This window comes from Pseudophryne corroboree, chromosome 5 (genome assembly GCF_028390025.1).
Source record: "Pseudophryne corroboree isolate aPseCor3 chromosome 5, aPseCor3.hap2, whole genome shotgun sequence".
In the NCBI taxonomy this organism is placed as follows: domain Eukaryota; kingdom Metazoa; phylum Chordata; class Amphibia; order Anura; family Myobatrachidae; genus Pseudophryne; species Pseudophryne corroboree.
This window is the reverse complement of record NC_086448.1, coordinates 657,597,591-657,614,518: the sequence shown is the minus strand read 5'-3', so window position 1 is coordinate 657,614,518 and position 16,928 is coordinate 657,597,591. Positions and strand designations below refer to the sequence as shown.

The 16,928-nt window shown below is 41.6% G+C and overlaps 1 protein-coding gene across 1 annotated transcript in view; it reads right to left on the bottom strand.

Annotated features, from left to right (window-relative positions):
- The window catches only part of LOC134929650 (chloride channel protein C-like), a 563,568-nt gene extending 548,480 nt beyond the window's left edge, over nt 1–15,088 (bottom strand). The window contains exon 1 of the mRNA XM_063925230.1: nt 14,961–15,088. Within this exon, the coding sequence (XP_063781300.1) occupies nt 14,961–15,088 (128 nt within the window). The remainder of the gene's footprint in view (nt 1–14,960) is intronic.
- Between the last annotated feature and the right edge of the window lie 1,840 nt (nt 15,089–16,928).

Genomic DNA, 16,928 nt, shown 5'->3' with positions numbered 1-16,928 from the left:
TTTGCCCCTGTGGGCTATCATATGTGGGGAAAACGATCAGGAAATTCAAGGAGCGCATGACCCTGCATCGCTCAGCGATTAGGGCAGCGTTGGCAGGGGGTAGCAGGGAACAGCCTGTGGCAAGGCGCTTTGCGAAAGCAAAGCACAGCCTTGCTAGTCTAAAATATCGAATGATCGATCATGTCCCACCACTACGTAGAGGTGGTGATCGGGGAAAATTACTCCTTAGGAAGGAAGCATTCTGGATCAATAGGTTAGATGTTTTAGCTCCCAAAGGGCTTAATGAAATGCTCCCTCTCTCTTGTTTCAATTAATTTGATGATTAGATATTTATTTACAAATGTTTTAGAATTTTTTGATTGATTATCAGGGCCTTATACGGAGGTGTTTTCTGATATGGCTATCTCAGGGTTAATATCTAATACTTTTTCTCATATATGCCTATATTTACTAGATGGATGAGTACTTTCTATTTAAGGCATTGTTATTAGGTATCTATAGTGACTACCATATTTTAAAGTATTACACTTTGATGATTTTGATCTGTAAGTACTCGTCATCGCTCTGTTTACTTTGCATTCCCAGCATGTTCTGTCACTGTGGTGTTCAAGTTACCTTGGTAACGTCCTCACGTTGGTGTGATGACGTCATCAGCGGGCGCCAAGCTCCGGAAGCTGCATGCGGCGCCGACGAGCGGGCTCTCTCCTATTCATGTGGTGGCGGGTATATAGGTAAGACACTTGTCTATGTATGTTTGTGTATCCTGATGACAAACCAATAAAGGTTTGAAACGTTGATCTACATATGAATTTCGCTGTATCTGTGTCCTGAGTGCCGCTTCCAAGTTCTGAGTATATATATATATATATATATATATATATATATTTATAAATACACTGCTCAAAAAAATAAAGGGAACACTAAAATAACACATCCTAGATCTGAATGAATGAAATATTCTTATTAAATACTTTGTTCTTTACATAGTTGAATGTGCGGACAACAAAATCACACAAAAATTTTCAATGGAAATCAAATGTATTAACCCATGGAGGTCTGGATTTGGAGTCACCCTCAAAATTAAAGTGGAAAAACACACTACAGGCTGATCCAACTTTGATGTAATGTCCTTAAAACAAGTCAAAATGAGGCTCAGTAGTGTGTGGGGCCTCCACGTGCCTGTATGACCTCCCTACAATGCCTGGGCATGCTCCTGATGAGGTGGCGGATGGTCTCCTGAGGGATCTCCTCCCAGACCTGGACTAAAGCATCCGCCAACTCCTGGACAGTCTGTGGTGCAACGTGGCATTGGTGGATGGAGCGAGACATGATGTCCCAGATGTGCGCAATTGGATTCAGGTCTGGGGAACGGGCGGGCCAGTCCATAGCATCAATGCCTTTGTCTTGCAGGAACTGCTGACACACTCCAGCCACATGAGGTCTAGCATTGTCTTGCATTAGGAGGAACCCAGGGCCAACCGCACCAGCATATGGTCTCACAAGGGGTCTGAGGATCTCATCTCGGTACCTAATGGCAGTCAGGCTACCTCTGGTGAGCATATGGAGGGCTGTGCGGCCCCCCAAAGAAATGCCACCCCACACCATTACTGACCCACTGCCAAACCGGTCATGCTGGAGGATGTTGCAGGCAGCAGAACGTTCTCCTTGGTGTCTCCAGACTCTGTCACGCCTGTCATGTGCTCAGTGAGAACCTGCTTTCATCTGTGAAGAGCACAGGGCGCCAGTGGCGAATTTGCCAATCTTGGTGTTCTCTGGCAAATGCCAAACGTCCTGCCCGGTGTTGGGCTGTAAGCACAACCCCCACCTGTGGACGTCGGGCCCTCATACGACCCTCAGGGAGTCTGTTTCTGATCATTTGAGTAGACACATGCACATTTGTGGCTTGCTGGAGGTCATTTTGCAGGGCTCTGGCAGTGCTCCTCCTGTTCCTCCTTGCACAAAGGCGGAGGTAGCGGTCCTGCTGCTGGGTTGTTGGCCTCCTCCACGTCTCCAGATGTACTGGCCTGTCTCCTGGTAGCGCCTCCATGCTCTGGACACTACGCTCACAGACACAGGAAACCTTCTTGCCACAGCTCGCATTGATGTGCTATCCTGGATGAGCTGCACTACCTGAGCCACTTGTGTGGGCTGTAGGGAGGTCATACAGGCACATGGAGGCCACAAACACTACTGAGCCTCATTTTTGACTTGTTTTAAGGACATTACATCAAAGTTGGATCAGCCTGCAGTGTGTTTTTCCACTTTAATTTTGAGGGTGACTCCAAATCCAGACCGCCATGGGTTAATAAATTTAATTTCCATTGATAACTTTTGTGTGATTTTGTTGTCAGCACATTCAACTATGTAAAGAACAAAGTATTTAATAAGAATATTTCATTCATTCAGATCTAGGATGTGTTATTTTAGTGTTCCCTTTATTTTTTTGAGCAGTGTATATATATATATATATATATATATATATATATATAAATGCGAAAGGCCTCACTCACTTTGAATTTAAGGGGATAAAAAGGAGGTTGACATAATGACGTCATTACTAATGTGTGACTTGCATTGAGTGAACGATAACGGCCAAATGGACAATTGGATCAAAATTTGGATTGCACCTACAGTGTGTAGAATTTAATAAACTACAAAAATGTGAAAGTCCTCACTCACTCACTCACTCACTTACTCACTCACTGACTCATCACTAATTCTCCTAATTCCTGATATGTTACAATCTCCGGAGTTACTATTGCCTGTGTTCACTGTTATTAGCTGCATTACTATCGTTAGCATATTGGATCCTGTTACCATCGACTTCCAAGTCGACCATCGATGTTTGCCATCAGCTTCCAGGCCGGTCATCACTGTTATTAATTTCACTGGTTTACAGATCATCACCTGTGACTGTTGTTATACCTCTGTCAGCTTCTTTGCTCAAACCATCAGTATTGTTATTGTGCTAAAGTGACTGTTCATACACCTGTGTGCTAAATAAATATTATTGCGCACATGCACAGGAATCTTCTACAGTCTCCTCGTTTCCTCCACCGCACCACCACTGACCCACCTGTACCTCCGGGTACAGACACAATTACAGACCTGACAGCACCTGTGGGAATACACTGATCATCAAAAACAGAACCTCACAAAAAAAAGTGAAACCCTTAAAGAACTCAGCCAGAATCAAAACATTATTATCAATCCAGTTGATAACGGTGGAGGGACAGTCATCTTGAGTAATGTCAAAAACTATAATGACATTAATAGGTTACTACTAACTACTAAGTCGTTGGAAATGAATACTACAAATTCTTATCAAAGTACGCTTGTCTCACACCTTACAAAAACTTTGGATAAAGGCATTCTGACTAAACCTGAATTTGATTATCTTAATATTACTCATCCATGTACCCATACTTTCACCGTACCCAAAATATGCATAAGAATTTCCATCAATTCTCTGGAAGACCCATGATATCAGGGAATGCTTCAGTGACCTCCACCCTCTCAAGATACAGTATGTGGACTTTGTTAGAGAAATAATTGTATAAATGACTTAAGCAAAGATCAAATGAAAACAGCATAACAATTTATTTATCTGGAATTACATACATGTATGGGTGTCTTTTCCTTCTTAAAGTCAGAATGAAAGGAGACATCTTTGAATGTATTACAGTGAGCTTAAATAGGCAAGTTCCTGTCCACATATGGTAATAGTTGAGTATAACTAATCACACGTCATACTATAAGAAGAATTAATACTTGTGCTAAACACATTACTATTTCTACATACGGGTATACTAGACCACATGGATGGTCACACAAGGACCACATGTCAGGAGGGAGACACTATTCATCATTTTCTAAACGTCGTCCCCTGAGTCATATAAGTCTCTTTCAAAGGAACATTTGATAGGTACATTTACAGACATAAGTAAAACGATACTATTTGAACATGTGATGTGGATGTTTCTATCCACAGGTCTTTTTAATACAATTATAACAGAGGTAACCCTTTTACTTCATTCAGCTTCATACTATGAGATCCATAATTCTCTGACATTCCTCCGTCTGACAATTCCATTGTCACACGTTATCCTTAATTTCCTCATCACTAGATATGTAAGTACAGCACTGCTGTCCTGTTAGTGTACATGTTCCTTCCTGCAAGGCCACTGCTTGATCTAATGCAAACTTTCTTTGTGAAGCTATTCTGCGTATTTGCCTTTCTACATTGTTTTCTTCCCCCGTAGTGTGGTTTCCCTGACTAATTATTAGGTCTTTGTAAGGTTTATAAGCTTCTAATATATTTGACATAGGACCTTTTTCTTTTTGCCTTTCATTAAAAACCTTGAACATAGTGTTTATTAACTTTCCCAAATTGGTCTCTAAATGTTGATCTAGCCATGTCTTTCTTGTTTAAAATTAAAAATCCCTGGGGGCAGTCAGTGTACCCCATCTGTTGTCTTTGGGTCATGTTTATATAATGTATGATACAACCTTCAGTGGTGGATACAGCTTGGACACCTTAGTCCTCATGACTACACAGATTATTGGTTGGCCTATTCTAGCTACTATTTTTAGTGGTGACAAGTTTATCCTTCCCTGTGAACTAATGATGTTTCTCTTTCTGGTGTCTAACCAATGCTCTTTCCAAGTTTCCCAGTCATATTTCATAGCCTCTTCCCAAGTTAAAGAAACTGCTATCAAAGGTATTCCATATTCAGATGTCATTGGCAAATGTGTGCAAACCCAACAATTAGTCTCATTATTAGCTTTGGCAATAGACTGATGAATAGTCAGTATGGCATTTTTTCCTTTTATCTCATGTCCATAGTCTGTGATGTGAGTCTCCAGCATGACAGGATTAAACACAGCAAACAACATTCAAATTATCTTCATTTCTTCATGGGTAGAGGAGCTTTGCTCCTTTCCAACTTAGGTGGCAACTCACCAGTGACCTTATCTGGCCAGGGAATCACGTCCTTGGAAATAAAACAGGTTACGTCGTCAGTAGAATGTCTTCCGGTTGATCTTTGGGTGGAGCAGAGCGAACCTTTTTGCAGTGTAATATGTGTATCCAGGTAGACTTTTCTCTGACTTTAATCCCTGTTGGAGTTGTCAGCAACACCTGGCAAGGTCCTTTCCACCAATCTGACAAGGAGCTGGAACGCAAAAAGTTTTTAATCATCACAAAGTTACCAGGCATGACATGCCTCAAGGTTAGTAGGTTGTTAAGAGATAACAGCATCATGTATCTGCTCGTTCCGTTTGCTGATGTTGATCAGAAATTTAACAGTCACATCCTGAGCTGTAGACAGGTCTGGAGCTGGCACTTCACATGGTTAAGCAATCTCTCCAATAGAATTTCATACACGTAGATACGTAGGGGTCCCATTGGTGTAGTTTGTATTGAATGTAAAACTAGTGAGCAGGGCTTCAGGCCAAAGAAGTCCAATTTGCTTCATGCATTTTTGTAAGTATTCTCTGTAGTCTGATTTTACGTTCTTGATTCTACCTCTGAACTGAGGGTAAAAGAGCAGATGAAGATTTTGCTCTATGCCAATCATTTCACACATTTTTTTTCTTTTCTGTAAAATGTGTGCCTTGGGTCAAATGATAAACTTGGGTGTCCTTACATAAAGACTAATTTCTGCACTATTTTCTTAGCACTTTTACTAGCTATTGGCGTGACTACTGGTCATGCCTCCACCTATTTCTACTTACTTTATACCCATTAAATAAACTTATTCTGTCCTTACCTTATGAAGCTGGATGAAATCAATTAATATCACCTGAGATGTTCCCTTTGCAGCAGGAAGGTATGGAGTTCTGTCAGACAGTTCATCCCAGGGTTGTCATACAAAAGGAACAAAGTTTAAAAGCATCAGTGGAAAATCCCAGAGCATACCAATAAGTCCTGACTAAATATACGTTATGGAAAGAGCATGATAACGGTATTTCTCCTTAGTCCACAGGTTCCACAGGATAATATTGGGATATGATGAAGTGACCGCGGATTTGCACCAATCGGTTAAAGCTTTTCGGCCTCCCAGCATGCAACAGGCCCGTCTATATATCCCCGCCTTCTGGCTCAGTCAAATCAGTTGTATTCCCAAAGCTCAAGGCAGGATAGCCCTAATCAGGTGAGAAGAACACACATGTACATACTTCCATACAAGAAGGATCCTCAAATCAGGTGCGTCAGGGTGGGATCCCTGTGGAACCTGTGGACTTAGGAGAAATACCATTATCAACGGTAAGTTCTTACCATAACGTATATTTCTCCGGCAGGGTCCACAGGTTATCCACAGGATAACATTGGGATTTTCCAAAGTAATTTACTGGTGGGTACGCTCCTGATTGGACAGGAGAATCCTTCACCTGAATTCAGCATCATGAGAAGCAAAGGTATCCATGTCATAATGTCTAATGAATGTGTTAATGGAAGACCATGTGGCTGCCTTAGATATCTGTTCTGCTGAAGCACCACGTTGTGCTGCACATGATGGACCTACCTTATGAGTAGAGTGAGCAGAGACATTAGCCAGAACAGGGAGATCAGCTTGAGAATATACTTCTGAAATCGTCATCTGAAGCCACCTTGCAAGTGTCTGCTTATCAGCAGATCATCCTCTCTTGTAAAATCCGTAGAGAATGAAGAGAGAATCTGTCTTTCTGATGGCACTGGAATAATCCACGTAGATCCTTAAGGCATGGACCACGTCCAGCGATGCATCTCCCGCAGAAAGGCCCGGTACCTGGAAAGCCGGGACTACAATTTCTTCATTAAGGTGGAATTTAGACACCACCATGGGAAGATACCCAGACCCTTATTACTGGTCATAATCTAGTTCTGAGAACTGCTTTATCTGGATAAAAAAAATCAGAAATGGGGAATGACATGACAATGCCCCTAAATTTGACACTCTTCTAGTGGATGCTATGGCCAGTAGAAAGAGAACTTTAGCTGTCAACCATTTAAGATCCACTTTATTAAGTGGTTCAAATGGGGCAACTTGAAGGCCCTTTAGGACTAAATTTAAGTCCCAAGGTACTGTAGGAGGAACAAAAGGAGGTTGAATGTGCAGCATTCCCTGGAAAAAAAGTATGCACATCCTGTAAGTTGGCAATTTTCTTTTGGAACCATACAGTCAATGCTGACACACTCTCAAGGAATAGAGGGGGTTGTTAACCGCACAGACTGGAGAACAGTAAATAAAGGTATCAGGTCAGAGGACAATCTCTTAAGAGAGTGACACTCTTACCCCAGTTTCCAAATATCTCGCACCTCTGTGCTTGTATAGTAATTAAGGGCAATGGGAGGTGCTCCCTGAGAGTTAGAATCAATTTTTACAAGAAATTTTTTTTACCGAAAAGGGTAAACAAGAACTCTCCTATGGTGGGGCACTCAGTTGGTGTTATTACATATATGCAGTGCCCTTAGATCAATATTAGGGAAAGAATATTAGAAAAGAGATAGAAATGAAAATAGAAATAGAAGAAAAACTCTATTAAACTTAACTTTTATTATAGAATATTTAAAATATTGTGGAGTAAACACTCACTAATTCTAAAAAGGCGAAATATAGACACACTACATATAACACAACATTAAACAAAATAAAAAGGTACAGTTGATATGTAAACTCTGATAGGCCTTAGCCCTTTCTGTATATAAAGAGTGTTGCTATGAATGACACCTGAAGTCAAGACCTTATGGCGGTTTTCTTGGTTCTGCTGCCTCGTATGTGCTTTTGCATTATATACGTAGGTGAGAGACCTTTACTTATGCCAGTCTCTAGAATCACAGACAGTGCCAGAGCATTAACGGAGAGTGTTTAATTTGCTTCTACTTTTGGTTGATGACCTATGGTCAGTGCAGCCAATGAGAGAGCTAATGACACTTCACCTGCTCCGGTGTTGAAAAGAGTACAGAGTGTGTTAAGGCAAGACTATATGGCAAACTTTGTGGTTCTGCTGCCACGCATGTGCCTAAGCATTATATGCGTGGTGAGAGACCATTACTAATGCTAGTCCATGGAAATGTAGAGCAGACCTGTCAATTATGCACTGTGTCTCATTCGCCTCAGACATTGGCTGATAATACTATGATCAGTGCAGCCAATTCAGGGGTTACTGACACTTTGCTATTGTGGTCTTAGAGACACAGAAAGTGTTGTAAATATCATCTATGATCATCTATTGCATATTAACTTTAATGAACATCTTCATATGCGATGTGTCACAGATGAAACAACATTCTCTTAACTCCTTTCATAGGTTTCATCCAATTCATATTCATATACATGAAAACCAATTGAGTTATTGTGTAATTTATTTTTAGACCACTGTAGTTTGATAAAAATATTACTGGTACTCGTACCCAATTAGCCTTTATATCTTGTACTCATCTATTGTGACAAAAAATAATTAATCCTCCAAAACTGATGGTGGGAGTTTATATAGTGTATATCCTGACTAAAGAGCACAGTGTTGAGAATATAAATGTATACATAAACCAGGTGGTTTGTTGCCCTTAGCAACAGTGCTCAATAAATAGTAATTATACCCTGACTCTGAGTATAGAGGTTGTCCAGGGTTATTGCAGGAAGTGTAACTAAGAGATAGAGGATATTAGTAAAAGGTTGTATCACACCTATATTACTTCAGGATTCATGTTAGTTTTGCTTTAGGGTCATTCATAAAGCTCATGCAGATATAGTGGAGTTTATCATAATAAATCTGTGAAGCACATATATATGTAAATATGGTCTGTAGTTATATATCACTCAGAAATTACACTTGTCATATAGTGATCATGCAGCTATTAGTATATTGATCCATTTGTGATATCAGACCAGCATGATGCCTTTCATGAGAGGCTTCACAGCAGTATACTTCGTTTCATACGACCTGTACCCGGGGGGGCAGCCCGCCGTGCGCACTGGCAAGGCGCCCACACGCTCCTTCCTTAACGTACGTTTCGCCCATGGCTTGTCCACAAAGGGTGGAACAGCTTCTCAAGCTGTTCCACCCTTTGTGAACAAGCCACGGTCGAAACGTACGTTAAAGGAAGGAGCGTGTGGGCGCCTTGCCAGTGCGCACGGCGGGCTGCCCCCCCGGGTACAGGTTGTATGAAACGAAGTATACTGCTGCAAAACTAACATGAATCCTGAAGTAATATAGGTGTGATACAACCTTTTACTAATATCCTCTATCTCTTAGTTACACTTCCTGCAATAACCCTGGACAACCTCTATACTCAGAGTCAGGGTATAATTACTATTTATTGAGCACTGTTGCTAAGGGCAACAAACCACCTGGTTTATGTATACATTTATATTCTCAACACTGTGCTCTTTAGTCAAGATATACACTATATAAACTCCCACCATCAGTTTTGGAGGATTAATTATTTTTTGTCACAATAGATGAGTACAAGATATAAAGGCTAATTGGATACGAGTACCAGTAATATTTTTATCAAACTACAGTGGTCTAAAAATAAGTTACACAATAACTCAATTGGTTTTCATGTATATGAATATGAATTGGATGAAACCTATGAAAGGAGTTAAGAGAATGTTGTTTCCTCTGTGACACATCGCATATGAAGATGTTCATTAAAGTTAATATGCAATAGATGATCATAGATGATATTTACAACACTTTCTGTGTCTCTAAGACCACAATAGCAAAGTGTCAGTAACCCCTGAATTGGCTGCACTGATCATAGTATTATCAGCCAATGTCTGAGGCGAATGAGACACAGTGCATAATTGACAGGTCTGCTCTACATTTCCATGGACTAGCATTAGTAATGGTCTCTCACCACGCATATAATGCTTAGGCACATGCGTGGCAGCAGAACCACGAAGTTTGCCATATAGTCTTGCCTTAACACACTCTGTACTCTTTTCAACACCGGAGCAGGTGAAGTGTCATTAGCTCTCTCATTGGCTGCACTGACCATAGGTCATCAACCAAAAGTAGAAGCAAATTAAACACTCTCCGTTAATGCTATGGCACTGTCTGTGATTCTAGAGACTGGCATAAGTAAAGGTCTCTCACCTACGTATATAATGCAAAAGAACATACGAGGCAGCAGAACCAAGAAAACCGCCATAAGGTCTTGACTTCAGGTGTCATTCATAGCAACACTCTTTATATACAGAAAGGGCTAAGGCCTATCAGAGTTTACATATCAACTGTACCTTTTTATTTTGTTTAATGTTGTGTTATATGTAGTGTGTCTATATTTCGCCTTTTTAGAATTAGTGAGTGTTTACTCCACAATATTTTAAATATTCTATAATAAAAGTTAAGTTTAATAGAGTTTTTCTTCTATTTCTATTTTCATTTCTATCTCTTTTCTAATATTCTTTCCCTAATATTGATCTAAGGGCACTGCATATATGTAATAACACCAACTGAGTGCCCCACCATAGGAGAGTTCTTGTTTACCCTTTTCGGTAAAAAAAATTCTTGTAAAAACACTCTCAAGGAAGCCACCTTCAAACCTTTATTCTTCCTGCCTGAAGGAATGCCAATACCTTGGAAACTCTGAAAGACTTAGGGTCCATTTTCCGTTCACTGCACCAATGAATATAGGTGTGCCATATTCGGTGATAAATGTGAGCTGAGGACAGTTTCTTTGCCCTGAACATTGTTTGAATTACCTGTTGTGAGAATCCTCTTGACTGTAGGATAGAGGTTTCAAGAGCCACGCTGTCAAAGACAGTCGATCCAGATGTCTGTGATAACAAGGACCCTGCATCAGTAGATCTGGATGTTGAGGGAGCAGGAGTGGAGCATCCATCAACATTCTCTGCAGTTCTGTGTACCAATGTCTTCTGGGCCAAGCTGGAGTTATTAGTATCACGGCACCCTTTCCTTGCTTTATCTTTCTCACCACACTTAATAATAGGGTGACTGGAGGAAACACATAAGCCAGATGAATGTCCCATCTCACCGACAGGGCATCCATAAAGATCGCTCTGGGATCCTTTGTTCTTGACCCGTATGCGAGAACTTTGTTGTTCTGACAGGACTCCCTGAGATCTATCTCTGGCAACCCTAACTTGTCTACTAGAGTCTGGAAGACCTCCGGGTGTAGGGCCCATTCACTTACTTGAATGGCGTGTTGACTGAAAAAATTTGCTTCCCAGTTTAGGACTCCCGGAACGAACACTGTGGACAAGGCTGTATGATGAAGTTCTGCCCACTTTAGTATGGGACTTACCTCCTTCATCGCTTTTCAGCTGTGAGTTCCACCCTGATGGTTGAGGTACGCTACTGCCGTCGCATTGTCGGAGCAGATCTGAACTGGTTTTCCCAAAAGAATGTCCTTTGCCTGAATCAGTGCTATGTATATGGCCCGAAGGTCCTATATATTATTGGTCCATTGCCCCTGGAAACACAACCTTCCTGACACTGCTCCCCAGTCCTCCTGGAGACTGGCATCCATTGTCAGAATTTCCCAATCTGATATCCAAAAGGGTCTCCCCTTGTCCAGATGGGATGTCTGTAGCCACCAGGCTAATGACTTTCTTAATATCGTAAGAACCATAGTCTGCATTTTTATCGTCTGATGCCACCCATTCCATTTGGCAAGGATCAGATGCTGCAGAGTCCTCGAGTGGAACTGTGCATACTCCACCATGTCGAATGTTGACACCATCAATCCCTTCACATGCATTGCTGCGTGAATGGATACCTTTTGACTGTGTAGCAACTCCTGAATCCTTTACTGAACCTTGGATATCTTGTTCAGAGGTAAAATTACTCTCTGAAGGCTTGAATTAAGTACTGCCCCCAAGTGAGTCATCCGCTGTGACGGAACCAGAGACGATTTTGCACAATTTAAGAGCCACCTATGCCTTTGCAGACACTTTATTGTCTATTGCAGATGAGATAGGAGCAATTCCTGCGACTGTGCCAGGATTGAGATATGGAAAAATTGTTATCCATTGCTGGCGGAGATAAGCTGCCATTACCACCATAATTTTGGTAAATACTCTTGGGGCTGTGGCTAACCCAAAAGGTAGGACCTGGAACTGAAAATACTGTTGGAGGATAGCAAACCTGAGATAACACTGATGGGATAGTGCTATAGGAACATGTAGGTAAGCATCCTGGATATCCAGGGATACCATATAATCCCCTGGCTACATGGCCAAAATGATGGAACGTAAAGTCTCCATATGAAACCAAGGTACCCAAATGTATTTGTTTAGCACTTTGAGATTGAGAATGGGCCAGAATGACCCATTTTGTTTCTGAACTAGAAACAGGTTTGAGTAAAACCCCTGTCCTCATTTTGCAGGAGGAACTGGAATGACTACTCCCTACTGAAGCAATTTCTCAACTGCCTCTTGCAAAGCCCTGGCCTTCGTCTCTACCCAAGACGGGCTGGTACAAAAAAACCTTCAAGAGGGTGCTTCTTAAAGGCAAAAGCATAACCTAGAGATACTGCTTCCTGCACCCAGGCATCTGTTGGAGACTGCTACCAGATCTGTGCAAACTGAAGAAGTCGGTCCCCCACCCTGAAATCCCCCAGGTGTAGATCCGCACCATCAGGCTGGTGGCTTATTATCTGTTTTACTAACCGGTCCTCTGGTAGCCCAATGCTTTTTAGTCCTACCAGACTTGTTGTATTGGGACTGCCTGCCATCACTTTTTCCTTTAGCTTTTCCTTGAGACCGAAAGGGCCGAAAAGGTGGTACTTTAGGTTTGAAATTGTATGTGGAAGGAAACTTTACCTTCTTGGAGTCTGCTTCCGACTCCAAAATATTTGTCAATTCTTTACCAAAAAGAATATCCAGAAAAAGGCAAAGATTCCAAAACCTTCTTAGATTCTGAATCAGCTTTCCACGTACGCAGCCAAACTGCTCTGCAAGCAGCTATTGTTGAAGCTGATGCTCTGGAGGCAATAGTACCCATATCCAATGCTGCTTCTTCCAAGAACATTGCAGCCTGTTTTATATGTGCTATATGGGATTTTTGCTGTTTAGATGCTATTGAAAATTTCCCCTCCAATGCATCAGCCCAGGCAGCCACTGCCTTTGCCATTCAATCTGAAGCCATGCCCCAGACAGGGAAAAAATGGTTTTTAAAAAAAAACTATCCACTCTCCTATCCGTGACATCATTTAATGATGTTGAAGGCAAAGGTAATGTAGATCTTCGCACTAATCAAATCACATGCATATCTACTTTAGGAGCCACCTCCCTTTTTAAACAATCCCCAGCTGGAAGAGGATAATTGGAATTCCATTTCTTAGGAATTCTAAACTTCTTATTGGGCGTAGCCCAAGCTTCTTCCATGATTTCCGTCAGCTGATCTGTCCCCGGAAACTCAGTCTTAACTGTTTTGGGACGTTTAAACACAGGTGCCTTGGTTTTTAACATAGGCTCTGCTGAATCCTCTAAGGATAAAATGACTTTCATTGCTTTAATTAACTCAGCTATTTCCACTGAGCTGAGTCCTCCCTCCTCCTCTTCGTATGCCAAAGTCGAATTTATTGAGCTTTCATCCTCCGATGAATCCTCATCTGAAACATGTGTAACCTGTGAGGATGAAGATTTACTTACCACTGGCTTATCAGCCTGTTTCTTTTGAGAGGCTGCTGCTGGAAGTGATAAACCGCAGGTGGGAAGCTGCATGTAAGGGTTAATCGTGTAACCTATCCCTGGTACAGGAGTTGGAAGAATTATCTGTTCAGCTATACTGGATAATGTCTGTGCAAACATAGCCCAAGGTGGATCAACCTGCACCTAAATCTGCCTTGTATTTTTCAAGAGATCCTGGTGAAGGCTAAAACAATTTGCGCACAAACCATCCTGAACCAGATCCTGAAAGGTTAACACAGCTTTGCAAGACAAACATGATATGAGTGTTGTTATTGCTATGAGTATATCTTCCTCACCTTTGCCACTCTTAGACATGATAAATAATCAACACTTCCACAGTGTACTATACAATTTGTGACTGTAATCACTTTAAACTTCTTAAAGTGACATACAATCCGACCCTACCCATGCACCAGCATTGAGGATCGGAATACAAAAAAACTAACAGAATATATAGTAAAGTCAGCAATCACACTAGCAGTCAGTCACATGTTATACATTAGTATAATAGGCAATATGAGCACATAATCAACTACAACTACATTTCAAGTATGTAGGAGAACATATTACTGCATCATGTTTAAACAGATCTACCATATTCAAATGCATAGCGAAAGAAACAACAGTAATAGTATACAGACTAATATGCAATAGCACTTATCTAACTATTCGTAGTCAAAAGGTAGATAGAGACTTAGTGCTGTATTACCCGTACTCAGTAGAGTGGGATACAGAGAGACTCACCCCGCTTTCAGGAATGATTAATACGTTTGTGAATGCTGAGTGGATCCAGATGCTACTAGTGTACACTGCCGCTCCATGAACCTATAGTGAACACAGATGCTCAGTGAACACAGACGCACCAGTCACACAGCCGCCTATGCTGCGACTGAGTCCCCTTCGTATACAGCATCTGAGACGGAAGCGGGAAAACAGTTCATGGAAACTCGGAGGAAGCTGGTCATGAACCAGGTGAGAGGGGCGACCAATACCCGCAAATCGGGAGCCAGCCAGGGCAGAGCAGGCATTTGTCCTCCCCTACTACATCCTCCGTGGTTGCAGCTGCAGTGTTACACAGCTTGCACTGCAGCAGCTTCAGCTCCTCCACACAAAAAACAATGACACCGGGTGAGCAGACACCATACATCCCAAGCAGTGAGCGCAGTGCAGATATGCGAGTCTGTGACATCTTTGATTTTGTTGATTCACTCAGCGCCGCCCTCCAAGTGCCGGCGCCCATAGGCAGTTGCCTAAAGCTGCCTAGTGGTTGCGCCGGCCCTGAAGCATGCATAACTATTCACCCCCTAAAGTCAGTACTTTGTAGAGCCACCTTTTGCGGCAATTACAGCTGCAAGTCGCTTTGGATAAGTCTCTATGAGCTTGCCACATCTTGCCACTGGGATTTTTGCCCATTCCTCTAGGCAAAGCTGCTCCAACTCCTTCATGTTGGATAGTTTCCGTTTGTGAACAGCAATATTTAAGTCTGACCACAGATTCTCAATTGGATTGAGATCTGGGCTTTGACTAGGCCATTCCAACACATTTAAATGTTTCCCCTAAAACCACTCGAGTGTTGCTTTAGCAGTATGCTTCAGGTCATTGTCCTGCTGGAAGGTGAACCTCCGTCCCAGTCTCAAATCACAGGCAGACTGAAACAGGTTTTGCTCAAGAATATCCCTGTATTTAGCACCATCCATCTTGACTCAAAACAGTTTTCCAGTCCCTGCTGCTGAAAAACATCCCCACAGCATGATGCTGCCACCACCATGTTTCACTGTGGGGATGGTGTTCTTGTGGTGATGGGATGTGTTGGGTTTGCGCCAGACATAGCATTTTTCTTGTTGGTTGAAAAGTAAAATTTTAGTCTCATCTGACCAGAGCTCCTTCCTCCATACATTTGGAGAGTCGTCCACATGCCTTTTGGCAAACTCAAAATGTGCTTTCTTATTTTTAACACTAAGTAATGGCTTTTTTCTGGCCACTCTTCCATAAAGCTCAGCTCTATGGAGTGTACGGCTTATTGTGGTCACATGTGCAGATACACCAGTCTCTGCTGTGGAACTCTGCAGCTCCTTCAGGTTTACCTTTGGTCTCCGTGCTGCCTCTCAGATGAATGTACTCCTTGCCCGGTCTGTGAGTTTTTGTGGCCGGCCCTCTCTTGGTAGGTTTGTTGTGGTACCATGTTTTTTCCATTTGAAGATGATGGATTTGATGATGCTCCAGGGGATCATCAAAGATTTGGATATTTTTTAATAACCCAATTCTGACATGAACTTCTCAACAACTTTGTCCCTGACTTGTTTGGACAGCTCCTTGGTCTTCATGGTGTGATGCCTCTTGCTTAGTGGTGTTGCAGCCTCTGGGGCCTTTCAGAAAAGGTGTGTTTATACTGACAGATCATGTGACATTTAGATTGCACACAGGTGGACTTCATTTCACTAATTATGTGACTTCTGAAGCTAATTGGTTGCACCAGAACTTTTGAAGGGCTTCATAGCAAAGGTGGTAAATACATATGCACATGCCAATTTTCAGATTTTTTTAATAAAAATTATTTTTATATACATTTTTCTCATTTCACTTTACCAACTTAGACTATTTTGGGCAGATCCATGACATAAAATTCAGATAAAAAAAAAAATTAAATTAGAGGTTGTAATGTAATGAAATAGGTAAAAAGTCAAGGGGGGTGAATACTTTAGCAAGGCACTGTATATTTAAAAACCTTACATTCTATAGAATTATGCACACAGGAAAAGACCTGTTTCCATAACTAACTGTCGGGGCGTCTGACATGCAAATCCGTAGCACAGTACTGTACTGTTTAATGTACATTCACTCTGGCCCTCTCTAGTCCTTTCCCTGAACCAAAGCGAGTGTAGTATCAGCCCTTAATTTACATACTGTTTGCAATTTATTGACTGTAAACTGGCCTCTTTGTCTGAAAAGATCAGTCTCTCAGGGGAGGGGGAAGATGGGGATTAACCAGCGGAGTTCAGAGATGCTGCTGAAAATATTCTCTGTCGGGACCCAAAAAAAAGAAACCAATAAATCAGTAAATAAAAAAGTGTATATAGACTCTAACAACGTGTTAAAGCAATGGTCAATTGACGTTAGGTTTATGTAAGCTATTAAATTAAATTAAATTGAAATGGGCTTAAAGCTTAATATCTCCGATTCTGAGGGTCCAATTGGCTCAGAACCATGATGGTATGGAAAGGGAGACAATTAGCTACCAGAGGATACCAACCCCAAGTTTCTGTGATTCCCCACAAGGCTAATGGC